The 17,237-nt window shown below is 41.1% G+C and overlaps 1 protein-coding gene across 1 annotated transcript in view; it reads left to right on the top strand.

Moving 5' to 3' along the window:
- The window catches only part of zranb3 (zinc finger, RAN-binding domain containing 3), a 174,101-nt gene that overhangs the window by 99,108 nt on the left and 57,756 nt on the right, over positions 1-17,237 (top strand). Inside the window, exon 16 of the mRNA XM_072449783.1 lies at positions 3,941-4,035. Coding sequence (XP_072305884.1) covers positions 3,941-4,035 — 95 coding nt within the window. The remainder of the gene's footprint in view (positions 1-3,940; positions 4,036-17,237) is intronic.

Raw genomic sequence — 17,237 nt, 5'->3', positions numbered from 1 at the left:
ATATCAGAGAGTAAGAAAAACTATACAAATGAAAGACAAAGTAGTAAGTAAAGTCCAGTGGGGGTGTATTTGGTGTTCTGTAGGTGAAAACGGGGTTTTACACAAACACACTTGAATCCCTCTAAATATAATTTTGAGGTGTAAGCTTTGGTTTAGCTCATTGTGAATATTGTCATCATCGGGATGATCAAAATTAATATTGAGATACATTTTTGTCACTACTGCCCAAAAATACATGGAAAAATATTTCCATGTAGACGTTCCCCAGAAAAGTACCTTTAAGGGAATTGTGTTGTATTCATACCTTCTCTAATATAATGTATCGAGCCTTTTCTCATGGAACAATACAGACTTTTTTCAGACGATGTCATTTATTGATGATAAACGCCAAGTGAAAAGATTGTAAATGAACCTTACTTGCATTGTATGATCCTTCTCCCACACAACTAAAATGTGGAGCTTATGTGGTGCATTCTAACAGCCCATCTAATCTTTTTTTTTTTTTTTTAATAACTAAAACTTATAATTAGACCAGCTTTAGTCGTATATGTTTTCCTTCCTGCATTCTTTGCTTATTTAATACATGCTACAATTTCTGTATAGGAAAACTAAGGCACAATTGCTACTTTTGAAACTATAACTACATTGATCTGCCTTCTACTTATTGGGGACACTTGATAAATGGGTTGACAGTCTTGAACATTGAACCCAAACACATGCCTCTAAAATATCAAAGGGTATCCTAAAATTGCATTACATTATATACATTTGTGACTATCGGTTGCAAAAATCAACAAATAACACTATTCAATACGTGTCACTGTGAATGTCAGATCTGGATTGCATCAATACACTATTAAGCTTATTAAAGACAGAAGAATGAACAACTATCGTAATGATTTTCTGTGATTAATGACCCTCAATTTACAGATTTTTGTTACTGTCCACCACACTAAATAATGACAAAAAGGCGAATTATTTTGTTATGGACCTGGTTTAGTCCTGGTCTAGTCTTGGTTGATCATGTTTTATTCCTAATGTAGAACCAGCTTGTTCTGGTTTAATCTCGGTCCGTCCTGATTTAGTCATGAGTTAGACTGGTTTAATTCTGACTTGGACACAATGTAGTCTTTACTTTTCCTGTTTGAGACATGGTTTTAGTGAAGGATAAGTCCTGGTTTAGTTCTGGTTTAGATATGGTTTAAACAGTTGGATTTAGTCTTTATTTATTATTAGATCTGAGTTAGACCTGGCTTTATCCCAATTTGGGTCTTAATTTAGTTTGTATTAAGACCTGTATTAAAGTTTAGACTTCGTTTTGGACTCTGTTTGTCCCGATTTAATGTTTAGTCAAAATTGAATCATGTAGTTTAACTCTAGTAATATTTCTTTTTCTTGCAGTGAGTGGGCCATGGGGTCAAATCTCCACTGATCTTTGTTTAATGCCATACCGTGGAACATTCCAAGGAAAGCAATAGCATCTCCATGGAAACAAGCAGGTGACAGGTGCTCCACAGAAAAACATTACGTGCAAAACCCATATATTTCTTATATTACGGTCCTGAAATGAAGAGGTTTTTTTTGTTGGCTGCCCCATAGAAACGCATCCTAGACCCGCTGTACCTCTCCCATTAGCGCGTCAGTCCCTCGACTCGCCTTGTCCCTCCGCTCCAAAGACAAACTGTGCCTTTTCGGACAACTGCCTCACACGGACACTGATTTAAGGCCAGTATTATCTCAGTGTTATAGGTCATTGTCTAAACGAGCCGCGGTGCTCTCATTCTCACCAGCCTGACCTTTGCTGGCAGCATGAGCAAGTTGACATTAATGCCGCTGCTCCCGTTTGCGCCACCAATTCTCTCTCCCCCGTCGTCGTTGGGTGACTCTCTCTCATTCTCCCTCTCGCAATAGTTTTGTTGTTGTTTTTCCGTGATTTCTTCAGTGAACTTGTGAAAAATAAATTGGGCAGTTGCAGGCAGATAAATTGTCTTGCGGTGTGATACAAAACAAGATAGAAACATGTCGGTTGTTTGGGAGGAATAAGATCAATAGCTAAATCTTGTCAATGTTTAAAGGATGAAAGTCAACTGGTGATCTGTGTCCACATGAACAAAAATAATGGAAACAACTTGGAAAAATGTCCATTACTTCCTTGTCAATTTCAGAACCGTAGGCGGAAAAGTAGATACTATTTCCAACATAGATTCGAACATTGAAAACATCAACCCTTTCCAACATCACATAATGTAACAATGGCCAGCAACATAATAATTTTTTTAGCCAATTTTGAATGTAACACGCTCATAACGTAATAACCGGCCATGTTATAACTTTGGTGAGCAAATATGGGATAATGTCTTGCAGATAATGTAATAAGTTGCTATCTTATTGGCTGGTTATTACATTATTGGCATGACGAAGAAGATGATAATAATAATACTGCAAAATGAACATGTTTCGGTTTGTTCAAATGGCTTTAATGGCTGGTTATTAAGTCAAATATCAATCATTTAACCCTTTTCCCCTTCTTCCAGCCATTTGATTATAGTCAAAATGGTTCAGAAACGGATTTAAATTGGGGGTCATTTTAGTCAAGCGTTTTAGGAAAAATCAGCCGGAATGATGAGGGGGTAAAACATGTAAGAATCAATAATGAACTAATCCCAGTTATTTTTTCAAACATGATTTTTTTAAATTAAATTTTGCTCATATTTCAAGAGATTTAAAGGCGCAATGGACGATTTTTCGGCGATTTGAGAACGCAGGTGGAAGTGCGCATGCGCACTCCCCCGTGTGGACTGATACAACACACACGTGCGTTTGTTTATTAGCGCAACGGAGCGCATCGCATCGCTCGTCGTCCGTAGATTTCTGTCCACTTCTGCGTCAGCTCGAACTGTCTTTCTCTGTCTTCATTTTGCCCCGTACACTGAGGGAACTATATTATGATAGATCCATGCGCTTAGGCACGCGGAAACGTGGGGACGAGCCTGACGCGGCTGCAGGTGAGCGGTAGGTGCGTTTTATGATTGATACGTGGCAGGACAAATGATTTATCCACGCCACGAGGAAATAAAAAATTTGCTGAAAAAAATCGTCCATTCCACCTTTAAGATGTGACTTTTCATCTATCGCTTTGTCAGGAATGTCATGGTATTCCATAGTATGTTCCATAGTATGACATGGAACATTCCATATCATACTATGGAACATACTATGGAATACCATGGAGACACAGGTCAGATCTGTGGAGAGACAACCCAGTACACAGTAACAATGCATGCTTACTAACATATTTTTAAGCAATAGGCTAAGAAAATGTTTTAATGAAGAGCAATGTAAGGTAAATGTTTGCTTAATGCCATACTTTGGAACATTCCAGGCAAAGCAATAACAAAACCACGAGACAAGCAGTTGGTGCATCTGTCCCAGAATAGCACCTTTAAAGCCTGCATAAATAATGGTTGTTATTTATCCTTTAATTATTGCAATTAATTTTGTAGCCACTGCAATATAGATCAGTAGGAATAATTGCATAGTATTGAATTGTAATATGCTTAAAATATGTGTGTTACAATAATTTGGTTCATTTCTAATACAGAGTCCATCATAAATGCATCACTGCCTGCTTATTGTGTTTCTACGCTCCAGTATGCACTCACGGCTAACAGACCTCAACAAATAACTTGACGTCGCTGCACCAACTTGTTCCTGAAAATGTCAACAATAATGACATTTCATTTTGGACCGCTGAAATGAAATGCTTTGGAAGTCATAAATACTCCATGCAAATATGTTGTGTTTATGCATACAAAGGGTACAATGTAATGTTATGAGCAAAAGATGAATCTTAACGTGTCTCTAAGCCTCCACCGTTCCATCACTTCAATTATAAGACAATATATAGTCTGATATTAATCATTTTCTGTTGTGTTTTTAGTTGAGCGAGAGGAAGAAGATGCCAGTCTCCCAGTGTACCCAGCATTGCAGTTTTGTGCCAGCCAGTACACAGACCGAGTATACTTCTACACCAAGGTAAACTTTAAAGGACACATTTTGCAAAATGTTTTCAAGCTTCAGATTTGTCCTCTCATCAGAAACATACCCGGAACTGTATTTTGCTTCACTCGCACTTGTTTCATTGATACTGTTTACAAGCATGTCTTTTCTCAGCGCTCATAAATCACTCACTTTGAAAAGAAAAAAAAAGAGGGACTTCTCCTTACATTTTTAAGGCCATAAACCATCATCAAATTTTGTTTTCAGCAAACGCATTGCTCTATTAGCATCGCATTCACATTGCCTAAGGGCTTAATTTCTTGCTGTTTTCATTGTCGTTTCATTCTCAACGCCTAAATACCTCATTTCAAACAGAGGTGTAGTTTTTAAAGTATTTTTTCCAAATCTAGATGCTATTTATTGGAAAATGTGAAATACTTATCCAAAAAGCATGTTTAAAAGCAAATTTAAGCCACAAGAATGCAGAATGTGTCTACTTTAAATACTACGGTACTTTTTTAAAGATGTCTTATTGAGCAAATTTAGGTCAAATGTCAAAGTTTTTTTCTATCACACACTTACAACTTGAAAAACCCAAAGTGCTGTACAGAGACACATAAAATACAATCAATTACAACTACATATAAAGTTAATACAAAATAATGACTCAGGTCAGTTAGTGTCTAAAGGAAAATGTACATTTACAGATTAAAATTGCTTTAGTGTCTCAGCATATCTAACATGCAGAGGCAGGCTGTTCCAGAGTCTGGGCCCCACCTCAGAGAAAGCTCGGTCCCCTCTACTTTTTAACTTTGACCTGGGCACATCAAGGAGGAGCGCATTGTACGAACAGGAACATGATGGGACAATAACTCCCATAAATTACAGGGAGCCAGACCTTTTAAAGACCATGAGCAACATTTAAAATGTGATTTTCTGGATAACTGGAAGTGCAGTGATGCCAGGGCTGGAGTCATGTGTTGGTGACGCCTTGTACCTGCGAGCAGCCGGGCCGCCACATTCTTCACTAACTGCAAGCATTTAAGAAAGGTCCCATCGAGACCAAAATAAAAAGAATTGCCGTTATCTAGACGTATTGTAATAAATGAGTGAATCACTCTTTCAAAGTAGTAAACATTTAGTTTTTGACTATAATTATTTTACATACATTTTGCAGTTCATTGATCAACACTTAAAGAGGCTGGACCCTGTTTTGTTCTAAGTGCAGATGTGCTGTCTGCATCTAATTATAGAGTATTTTTTTCACAGCTTCACTGTGATCGCAAAACTCGCTCTGGCTTTAGAGAGTTGTAAAATGTGCTTAGAAACTCATCGCGGTGAATAAATAGGATGCTCTGAAGGCATTTTGTAAGTGACTAAAGTATGTATACCCTAGATAAATGGATACAATTATGCATTTCTTTAAAAATAAACAAGATCTGATCTTATTACTTCAGATTTTGTTCCAAACCCGAATAGCTTAACATGTAATTTAATACGTGCATGTTAATTATCTTCTAAATTAGGCAAGGCTAACATATTTGAGGATCAAAGTACTTTACAGTCCATCAGAATTACAAGTACTGTTAGTCCAAATAATAACTCCACTTTGATTTGGTTCATTTATTTCGTGAACACCACGTTCAGGTTAGCCACGCAACAAAATCTCCCTCAGTCCCACCCAGACACGTAAAACAGGTAAACAGAACAGTATCGCCCCCTAGCTGTCAGGCATGAGACGTGAAACTTAGAGAAGTGAAACTTAAGAAACTAACAAACTCACTCTCTTTATAAAAACAAAAAAACACACAGCAACACAACATAACATGAGTGTAAGTGTTGTTGTTGAACAGTTATTTAACAGTCCAATGTCCTTCATGGAGAGCCTTAAGAAGCATGGCCGAGGAAGCTCCCTTTTTTAGTAAGGCAGTCTGCAAGCTGCTCTTTAGTTTCAGACCACAACACTTGAAGGACCTTTTCAGTTTGAATTAGTTCTTTGATTGAATTGATTTCTAAACGCAGTCGTTTTTCTGTGACAAACTTGGTAGACTTCAGTACATCAACAAGAGAAAAGTTATCAGTGACACAGATTATTGGTACAGGATGTTCAGTGCTACCTGCATTAAGTTCAGAGAACAATGTTGAAAGAAAAATTGCATTGTCAATTCCCTCTGACATTGCTAGAGTTTCACCTGCAAGTGTACTTCTAACAATTCTCTTGATTCTCTTTGACTGCCATGAGATAGGAGAAAAACATCCATTGTCACCCATCAAAACAATAAAGTGCCCACCTTGAGTTCCTCCATCTGACAGATTACCAAAAGATGCATCAGTGAAAGTAACTCATTTTAAGTTACTGTCTTTACCAAGATGCTGGAAATTCAACTCAACAGACTTAGCCTTCAGTTTGCACACAACTCTGTTTGCTTCATTAATAGTCTGTACAGTAGCCTGTTTAAGATTTGATGCTAAGTTACTTGCATCAAACATGGCATCAGGTCTGCTCTGTCTGGCAACCCACAGAAGTTGCCCTATCTTAGATCTGAGCTGATCTTGCTCTGCTTCAGTGAGGGGTGAGCCTGGCTCTGCTGCCCGTGAGGGTGTGAGAGGTATGGGATGTAAATGTTGAATGTATGTCTCTTGGTGTATTTGTACTTTTTTACTCAAAGTAACCAACTCCACACCCACTTAAGAAAAGCTATCCTGAGCTTCACGACCAACATTGAACTTTGATCTGAGATGAGGCATGACAGTCATAGAAAACATTTGTGTACCTCCCCAAATGAAATCATCAACATGACAAGCTAGTACACCAGTTACATTTTTGTCATCATCTAACCAGTAGAGAACTGCAGGGTCAACTTTAGATATGACAGCTCCTGCTTCAATCATTATGCTTTTCACTCGGTTATACCAATAGAGTGAGGCATCAGCTAGACCATACACACATTTTCGCAGTTTCCAAAGTACACCAGTGCTATTAGCCTCTGGAGGAGGTCTGATGAAAATGTCTCTAGATAGTTCCAGTCTTTGTAAGAAGGCAGATTTTGTGTCCATTGAACGAAGTTGCCATTGTTTCTGACAACTGACTGCCACTAAGAGCCTCAGGGACTCTGAAGCACAGGTTGGAGAGTCCTTTTGTAGCTCAGAAACTTGTAGCTCCTCAAATCCTCGTGCAACAAGCCTGGCTTTTGGTACTAATCCGTTCTCAGTCTCTTTTAGAGTGCACACCCACCGAGTGGAAATGCACTTTTCTCCTTTGTCCTCAACTTCCTCAAACACGTCGTTTTGTATCCAACTTTTTATTTCATTGGACTTGGCTTCATCAAATGACAAATCCTTAGTGACAAAAACATCCTCGCATGTGTCACCACCAGGAGCCTGAACCTGGACTTGAAGATCTTCCAGCTGTAACAGATCCACTGCTTCATTGTCTCCCGCCACCTCAGCAGGCTCAAGCAGCTCAAAGTTATACCAGTCCTTATATTTTCCGGTGGCTTTTCCAGCACGTCCTAACACTTTAGCAGTACGTGAAACACCACTCTCTGCGTTTCTGAATGTAACAATTTGACCAGTCTTTATATTTCCAGCACCCCGTCTCTCTGCCCCAGCATATTCATGAGCGGGTGGAGGATCATTGTCATTGTTTTCAGCATTTGTCTCTTCGGTATCCTCATTTATGTCATATGAGTGTTGTTCGTCCTCATTGTTTTCTTTATCACAGCTGGTCTGAGGTTCCTCATGTTCCTGATTGGCTTTCCTCAGCCTAAGTCGGTGAACTCTGACACAGGTGCCACCGTGTCTAACAAAAACAACAGCACCGTCCTGCCCAATGACCACCGCAGGCCCTTTCCACTCTGGACAGTCCACACGTTTGCAAAACACTTTGTCTCCCTGTTCATACCTCTCATCGTTGTGACGTATCTGTTTCTTTAGCGCTCTCCGAATTCGTTCGGAGCATTCTGCTTCTGTAAAGGCCTTCCTTGCAGTGTGCAGAGCTGAAATGTGTTTGGCAACCCACTCACTTTTAGTGGTGCCCTCTAGAGCAGGTGGTCTGTCAATCAACACCGAAGGTAGGTTAGGATTCTGCCCAAACACAAGCTGATGTGGGCTGTAACCATGGACACTTTGCATACAGTTCTTTGCCATAAGAGCCCAGTCCATGGCAGTGCTCCAGTCACATCTAGTAGTAGTTTTCACTTTGAGTATGATCTCTGTTAAAGTTTGGTTGTGCCGTTCTAACAGCCCATTACTCCAGGGGCTGTATGCTGGTGTGGTCTTTACTTCAATATTAAAGTTTTCAGCCATGTCTCTCACTTCTTCATTATTAAACTCCCCACCATTGTCACTGAACAACTTTCGTGGTGGGCCGTGCACACTGATCCAATCATGAATAAAATGTTTAACGATCTCAGAGGATTTCTTGGTGGTCAAGACACTTTCTGCACTAAATCGAGTGAACTGGTCAATGATATGTAGGTACCACACCCCTGGCTCAAGCTCGTGCAGATCTACAGCTACAGTCTCATTATACGTTGAAGCCAGTGGTAGGCCAGCCGCAGGTTTGGGTTTGGTCTTACAGTACTTTTGACATGCTTCACACTGACTTACAACCTTTTGTAGTAAGCCAATGCATTCTGTGTCTTTGTTTCCAGAACTACTTAAAAGCCTTTGTAGTTTGTCAGCAGAAGCATGCCCAAACTGCTTATGAAGTTTCTCTAAAACTTTTGTCTTCTCGCTTGTGTCCATTTTGTCTGTGCTTGTCAGCACTTCTTCCTCAGTAGTTGTTAATATCTGATCAGCATTAACAAAACATTTATCTTCACTGTCGATTATATTCACACAGTAATGTCCCGAGCTTGTAAAGTCCAGTTTGATAGGTTGATTGAACATCACAGCACTGTCATTTTCCATGTCCAGAACTGTTCCTGCCCTTTTTAGAGATGTCTTGCTCAAAAGCAAGGGGATATTAACAGGGACAACTTCGGTTTCTATATTACACTTTGTGGTGCCAATCTTAGCTGGTATCGTAACCTTTTTGACAGAGTGCACCACTTTTCCATCTCCAAACTTGAAGGGCCTATGACTTTGTGTTTCAGTTTTTATCATAGACTTTATGTTTTTCTTTCCAGACACATTAATGTAGTCGTCAAGCCACTGTTGTCCACACACTGTCCTAGTGCAAGCAGTGTCTATTATATCGGAGCCAAAACATTCAGTCATGAATATTTCTGCATCTGTTGGCGATTCTTTTGTATACAGTGTAATGTTACACTCTTCCACGTTTGTCTTTTCTTCAATTATTTGAACACTCTCACCTTTGTGTGGACAGTGTTTTGCCCAATGAAACGTACTTTGGCATACAACACACTTTGACCGCCGTCCGAACTTGTCCAGCGAGTTCGTACCAGGCAGTGGAGTTTTCGCTCTGGAACCCTGTTGCCAGGGCCTGTTTTGACATCGCTGCTCCGTTGCAAAAACAGATTCTTGACTAATTCCCTCTGTAGTTGCAATCGTTTTCCCGCTAAATATTCTCTTCAATGCGGACTTCATAGAGGCGAATGTCAAATCTGTGCACGCAGTTAGAGCCTGCTGTCTGTCCGTCGTATCCAAGCACGCGGTGTCCAGCAGCTTAAAAGCTAAAACTGCATCGGGAAGCTCCATGTTGTAATTGCGCATACGCGAATATCGCTGTTCGAAATCAATAATATAGTCCACCATGGACACGTTTCCGCTTTTCATCATCCGGTCAAAGTTCGTGTACGCTTCATAGATCTGATCTTTTTCTTCTTTTAGGAACAAACTATCAAGTTTACCAAAAAGAGTGGCAATTCCTGTGTCTTTGTTTAAATCATCAACCAGAATTTCCATCGCCGTCTCCCGTGCTCTTCCAGATAGCGCCAACGCCACGGCAAGAGCTTGTTTTTTTTTCTCCAAAACGGTGACTCTAATCCACATGCCGACTTCATTCTTCCAGCTTTCATAGGGTTTTCCCTCTTCAAAAGATGGCGGGACTCTGTAGTTACTAACCATCCTCTGCTACCAATGTTAGTCCAAATAATAACTCCACTTTGATTTGGTTCATTTATTTCGTGAACACCACGTTCAGGTTAGCCACGTAACAAAATCTCCCTCGGTCCCACCCAGACACGTAAAACGGGTAAACAGAACAGTATCGCCCCCTAGCTGTCAGGCATGAGACGTGAAACTTGGAGAAGTGAAACTTAAGAAACTAACAAGTACATTTTACACATTACAAGTACATAGCAGCAACAGTAGTAGGATTAGTACTTGTTGCTAAAGTTGCGAAAGTGCGCACGTAGTGCGCACGAAATCGAGCGCGAAGCGCTCGCCCACTTCCAAACACTCACTAACGCACTCCTCCACTCATGCACGCCCCGTGCATACTAATTAGTTGTAGGAAAATGGAACATTACCGTTGTAAACGGGCGAAGCCCGTGCAAAAGTTCGCACTAAACGAGCACTTTACATTGGGATGACGACCGCTTCGCGGTCGTCATCCCCATATAAAGCACTCATTTGCGCTAAGTAGCTCACGAATACGTTCCCCATCTCTTGCATGTTCCGTGCATATAAGCATGTAATGCAAAAATTGAACATTATTACTGTATAGAGGGCCAAAAACACAAAGTGGGCGGAGCCCACTCAAAATTATCGAAAGTACCCGTCAGTGACCAGGGACCCACACCATGAGGTAGGAAAGCGCGAGCGCTTTCCGAAAATGTATAGTTTATGATATTTGAAAAATGGGAAACATTGTTTTCGCATCGGAATATTATTCTTTCTTTCTTTCTTTCTTTCTTCTTCTTCTTCTTCTTCTCGGGACCAACCCCCCTATTTTTCACCCAGTGAACATTGACGAAAAGTCACAAAAATTTGCACACCTCTAAAAATCGTGCCTCTCTACATTCTGGCTATTTCCCTTTTCTAAAATAAAAAAAATTGGCGCGTCAGCGCCACCAAATGTACCAAAAATGCATTGAGAGATGGGAAATGACCCAAAAAAAATCTGATCGTAGAATCATGAAATTTGGCGCAGAGGTAGATGGTGACAAGAGAAGTAAAAAATATTATTACGGCAACGCCGTCCGCCCAACCAAATGTCGGCCATATTGCTTCAAAAATGGCTAAACATGACTTCGGAGTTTTTCCAAACGTCGTACTTTTACGAACTCCTCCCAGGGCGTTGGCCCTAAAAAGCTGAAATTTGGTGAAAATGCTACTGAGGAGTGGGACATCAAAAGTTATCCAAATTACATTGATACCTGTCACGGTCTCTGTGCGGCAAAGCCGCAAACTGTAGCAAGAATTTCAGAAATCTCCCAAATTTAACATTTCTGCCGTTTGCGCAGATAAAGTCCGAATTGCGTCAAATTAGAATCAGTTGTTAAACTCTTTGCCCTAAACCTACTTGAAGTGAAATAAATTCATTTGGCGCCACAGCGCCCCCTACAGATTTTATATGGAGGTTAAATGTTTAGTTTTGCGAAATTATATGAAATTTGACACACAACTCAATTTTAGCATCCCCATCAAAAAAGTCAATGAGACCCATGTCATAATTGTTATGGCGTTGCCGTAACGATGACCGAAACCTCCCATGTTATTCCAATGGGGCCAGAACATGTTTACACTTTAGACTTTCACAAACTCCTCCCAGGGCGTCAGCCCTATTAACCTGAAATTTGGTGAGACTCATCTTCAGGACCATCAAAAGTTATCCACATTTTCATTCAAAGAGTCACGGTGTCTGTGCGGCAAAGCCGCACATTTTGCCAAGAATTCAAAATAAAATTGCTTTTTGATGGTAAAACAAAGGGGAGAACATGTGACAGCGTCACAGATTCAGCAGTAGGCGTGATAAAAGGACAATTGGGGCGCGTTAGCGCCCCCTCCTCTTGCGGCGTGGCGGCGGTGTGGCGGCGGCGTGGCGAGGGCCGATCATTGCCGCTTGCGGCTATATTTATTATTATTTCTTTAATGAAGTCCGAACTTAAGTTTTTATCCATTTGTCTGATGCATTATGTCAGTTCACCAGTTGATCATCGGTGCAGTTTTTGTCATCCATTTCTTTGTCATGGACTTTTTTCCTGCTGCTAATAGTACATTGTACATTGTTGGGGGCTGGGTAAGAATGTCTCAGACTATCAGCACAGGATTCCACAGGGCTGTGTACTTTGTCCTCTGCTCTTTTCCCTGTACACAAACTGCTACACCTCCAGCCGCGACTCTGTAAAACAGATCAAGTTTGTGGACGACACCTCCCTCATCGGGCACATCTGCCTACAGGAGGGAGGTGGTGTCCGGCTGGTGTCCTGGTGCAGCGGTAACAACCTGGGGCTCAACGCCCAGAAGACAGTGAAGATGATAGTTGACTTCAGGAAAGTCACAGCCCCCCCTCGCTATCACAGCCTCCCCCATCACCACCATGAACTCCTTCCGCTTTCTCTGCACCACTATCACCCAGGACCTCAAGTGGGAGTCCACCATCAGCTCAGGAAGGCCCAGCAGAGGATGTACTTCCTGTGGCAGCTGAAGAAATTGGTGCAGTTTTACACGGCCATCATTGAGTCCATCCTCACCTCCTCCATCACCGTGTGGTACGCTGGAGCCACAGCCAGGGACAAACAGAGACTACAGCGCATTGTGCGCTCTGCTGAGAAGGTGACCGGCTGCAGACTTCCATCTCTGTAGGACCTGTACGTTTCCAGGGCTCTGGGACGAACAGGTCGGATCACAGCCAACCCTCACCTCAGGCAGGAGGCTACAGTCCATCTGGAGCAGAACCTCCCGCCACAAGAACAGTTTCTTTCCCTCTGCGATATGACTCATGAACACTTTAACAACTATTCATTGCACTGTTCAGTTTTTGCACTATTTCCGACAATCTGTATATTTTGTGTACATACGGAGACCAGGATTTATGCATGCCTTATTTGATTTGATATAGTTTTTTAATATACCGTATTTCCTGGACTATAAGTCGCACCAGTCAAAAAATGCATAATAGAGAAGAAAAAAAACCTATATAAATTGCCCAGGAGTATGAGATGCGGTTGCAAGTGTGAAAATAACAAATAATATCACATATACTTATAGTCCGGAGCTTATAAGTATACAAGTATAAATATAATTATAAGTCGCACCCCGGCCAAAACTATGAAAACAGTCCAGACTTATAGTCCGGAAAATACGGTCTATTATTATTAGGCCCGAGCGCCACAAGCTGGCGAGAGGCCTATTAAGCTCGTAAGGCCGTGCAAAGCACGGCTGCGAAAGTGCGCACATAGTGCGCACGAAATCGAGCGCGAAGCGCTCGCCCACTTCCAAACACTCACTAACGTACTCCTTCATTCATGCACGCCCCGTGCATACTAATTAGTAGTAGGAAAATGGAACATTACCGTTGTAAACGGGCGAAGCCCGTGCAAAAGTGCGCACTAAACGAGCACTTTACAGCACTCATTTGCGCTAAGTACCTCACGAATACGTTCCCCATCTCTTGCATGTTCCGTGCATATAAGCATGTAATGCAAAAAATGAACATTATTACTGTATAGAGGGCCAAAAACACAAAGTGGGCGGAGCCCACTCAAAATTAACGAAAGTACCCGTCAGTGACCAGGGACCCACACCATGAGGTAGGAAAGCGCGAGCGCTTTCCGAAAATGTATAGTTTATGATATTTGGAAAATGGGAAACATTGTTTTCGCATCGGAATATTATTCTTTCTTCTTCTTCTTCTTCTTCTTCTTCTTCTCGGGACCAACCCCCCTATTTTTCACCCAGTGAACATCGACGAAAAGTCACAAAAATTTGCACACCTCTAAAAATCGTGCCTCTCTACATTCTGGCTATTTCCCTTTTCTAAAATAAAAAAAATTGGCGCGTCAGCGCCCCCAAATGTACCAAAAATGCATTGAGAGATGGGAAATGACCCAAAAAAAATCTGATCGTAGAATCATGAAATTTGGCGCAGAGGTAGATGGTGACAAGAGAAGTAAAAAATATTATTACGGCAACGCCGTCCGCCCAACCAAATGTCGGCCATATTGCTTCAAAAATGGCTAAACATGACTTCGGAGTTTTTCCAAACGTCGTACTTTTACGAACTCCTCCCAGGGCGTTGGCCCTAAAAAGCTGAAATTTGGTGAAAATGCTACTGAGGAGTGGGACATCAAAAGTTATCCAAATTACATTGATACCTGTCACGGTCTCTGTGCGGCAAAGCCGCAAACTGTAGCAAGAATTTCAGAAATCTCCCAAATTTAACATTTCTGCCGTTTGCGCAGATAAAGTCCGAATTGCGTCAAATTAGAATCAGTTGTTAAACTCTTTGCCCTAAACCTACTTGAAGTGAAATAAATTAATTTGGAGCCACAGCGCCCCCTACAGATTTTATATGAAGGTTAAATATTTAGTTTTGCGAAATTATATGAAATTTGACACACAACTCAATTTTGGCATCCCCATCAAAAAAGTCAATGAGACCCATGTCATAATTGTTATGGCTTTGCCGTAACGATGACCGAAACCTTCCATGTTATTCCAATGGGGAAATCGCCAGAACATGTTTACACTTTAGACTTTCACAAACTCCTCTTAGGGCGTTAGACATATTAACCTGAAATTTGGTGAGACTCATCTTCAGGGGTGGACCATCAAAAGTTGTCCACATTTTTATTCAAAGAGTCACGGTGTCTGTGCGGCAAAGCCGCACATTTTGCCAAGAATTCAAAATAAAATTGCATTTTGATGGTAAAACAAAGGGGAGAAGATGTGACAGCGTCACAGATTCAGCAGTAGGCGTAATAAAAGGACAATTGGGGCGCGTTAGCGCCCCCTCCTCTTGCGGCGTGGCGGCGGCGTAGTGAGGGCCGATCATTGCCGCTTGCGGCTATATTTTTTATTATTTTTCTTGTTCTTCTGCTTTCTGAGCTCTAATTTGACCCCCTGAACATGCTCAAAAACTCATCAAACTTTGCCCAAAATTCAGAACCGGCGAAAAATTAGATTTTTTCTGGGCCATTTTTTTTACGTTAAAAAATGGCGCGACAGCGCCACCGACAAAAGTCAAAATACATTGCGCCTATGGGAGACGCCCCGAGGTCAACTTTGTCATAGAGCTACGAAATTCGGGACACGCATTCCTCTCTTGAGGACAAAAAAAAAAGTATTATTGTGGCCACGCCCCCAGACTTACCCTATGCCCGCCATCATCCTTTGAAAATGAAAACAAGCTGAGTTAGCCATTTTGTTCACGTCAAACTTTGACAAACTCCTCTTAGGGCGTTTTGCCTACCGACTTCAAAATCGGTGTACGTTCTCTGGACAAGTGGGGCATCTAAAGTTATCAAAATTTTTGGTATACCTTTTACGGTCTGTGTGCGGCGCAGCCGCAAAGTTGGACCACTTATTTTGGGATATTGCTAATCTAAAAATTGCTCCCATTTGATCAAAACAAGTCCGATTAGGACCAAATTTGAATCAGTTCTTAAACTTTCTAGTTTGGACCAGTTTATGGTGACAAAATTCAAATGGGCGCGATAGCGCCCCCTACAGAGTGACCTTTAAATTAACATTGAAGGTCAAAAATTAGTTTTACCAAAATGTTCTAAACTTTACCCAAAATTCTATTTTGCCGTCCCGATCAAAAAAGCCAATCAGACAAATGCCTTAATTTTTACGGCGTAGTCGTAGCGATGACAGAAACCTCCCATGTTATCCCAATGGGAAAACGGCAAAATCTCTCAAATATCCACATTTTTATGTTTCACACTTTAACGAACTCCTCCTAGTGCGTTTTGCCCACCAACCTCAAAATTGGTGTACGTCCTCTAGACAAGTGGGGCATCTAAAGTTATCCAAATTTTAAGGATAGCTTTTACGGTCTCTGTGCGACGGAGCCGCAAACTTTTCCCAGAATTCTGACTATTTGGCCTTCAGAGTGGCCTATAAACAAAAGAGTTTTTCCAAATGACATGATATTTTGAACAAAATTCTAATTTGCCATCCTGATCATAAAAGTATAAGAGCCAAAGTCATATTTTGTACGGCGTAACCGTAGCGATGACAGAAACATCCCATGTTATCCTTATGGGAAAATCGCAGAATCGCTCAAATCACCACATTTTTACGCTTCACACTTTAACAAACTCCTCCTAGGGCGATTGTCCGATCAAGTTCATATTTGGAGAATATCATCTACTCAGGCGAGGCATAAAAAGTTATCCATATTTTGATTCTAAGTGCTACGGTCTCTGTGTGGCGGACCTGCAAATATATGTCAGAAATGGGAAAACAGCGGAATCTCTAAAATGACCACATTTTTACACTTCACACTTTAACGAACTCCTCCTAGGGCGATTGCCCGATCAAGCTCATATTTGGGGAAAATCATCTACACAAGCGGGGCATCAAAAGTTTGTCATATTTTGATTTTAAGTGGTACGGTCTCTGTGCCGTGGAGCTGCAAATATACTGTCACAAATGGGAAAACGCCAAATCTTTGAAATGTTCAAATTTATGCTTCACACTTTAACAAACTCCTCCATGGGCAATAGCCCGATCAAGCTTTACTTTGGGAAATATCATCTACACAAGCGGGGCATCAAAAGTTATCCATATTTTAAGGATTACTTTTACGGTCTCTGTGCAACGGAGCCGCAAACGTTTCCCAGAATTCTGACTATTTGGCCTTCGGAGTGGCCTATAAACAATAGTTTTTCCAAATGACATGATATTTTGCACAAAATTCTCATTTGCCATCCTGATCATAAAAGTATGAGAGCCAAAGTCATATTTTGTACGGCGTAACCGTAGCGATGACAGAAACATCCCATGTTATCCTTATGGGAAAATCGCAAAATCGCTCAAATCACCACATTTTTACGCTTCACACTTTAACAAACGCCTCCTAGGGCGATTGTCCGATCAAACTCATATTTGGAGAAAATCATCTATACAAGCGGGGCATCAAAAGTTATCCATATTTTGATTCTAAGTGTTACGGTCTCTGTGCGGCGGAGCCACAAATATATATGTCACAAATGGGAAAACCGCAAAATCTCTAAAATTACCATTTTTATGCTTCACACTTTAACAGACTCCTCCTAGGGCGATTGCCCGATCAAACTCATAATTGGGGAAAATCATCTACACAAGCGAGGCATCAAAAGTTATCCATATTTTTATTCCAAGTGTCACGGTCTCGACCG

Source organism: Eucyclogobius newberryi, unplaced genomic scaffold, assembly GCF_026437365.1.
Source record: "Eucyclogobius newberryi isolate DKJ021-1_F unplaced genomic scaffold, fEucNew1.0.hap1 SCAF_1, whole genome shotgun sequence".
Taxonomy (NCBI): domain Eukaryota; kingdom Metazoa; phylum Chordata; class Actinopteri; order Gobiiformes; family Gobiidae; genus Eucyclogobius; species Eucyclogobius newberryi.
This window is presented reverse-complemented; position numbering and strand designations above follow the sequence as displayed.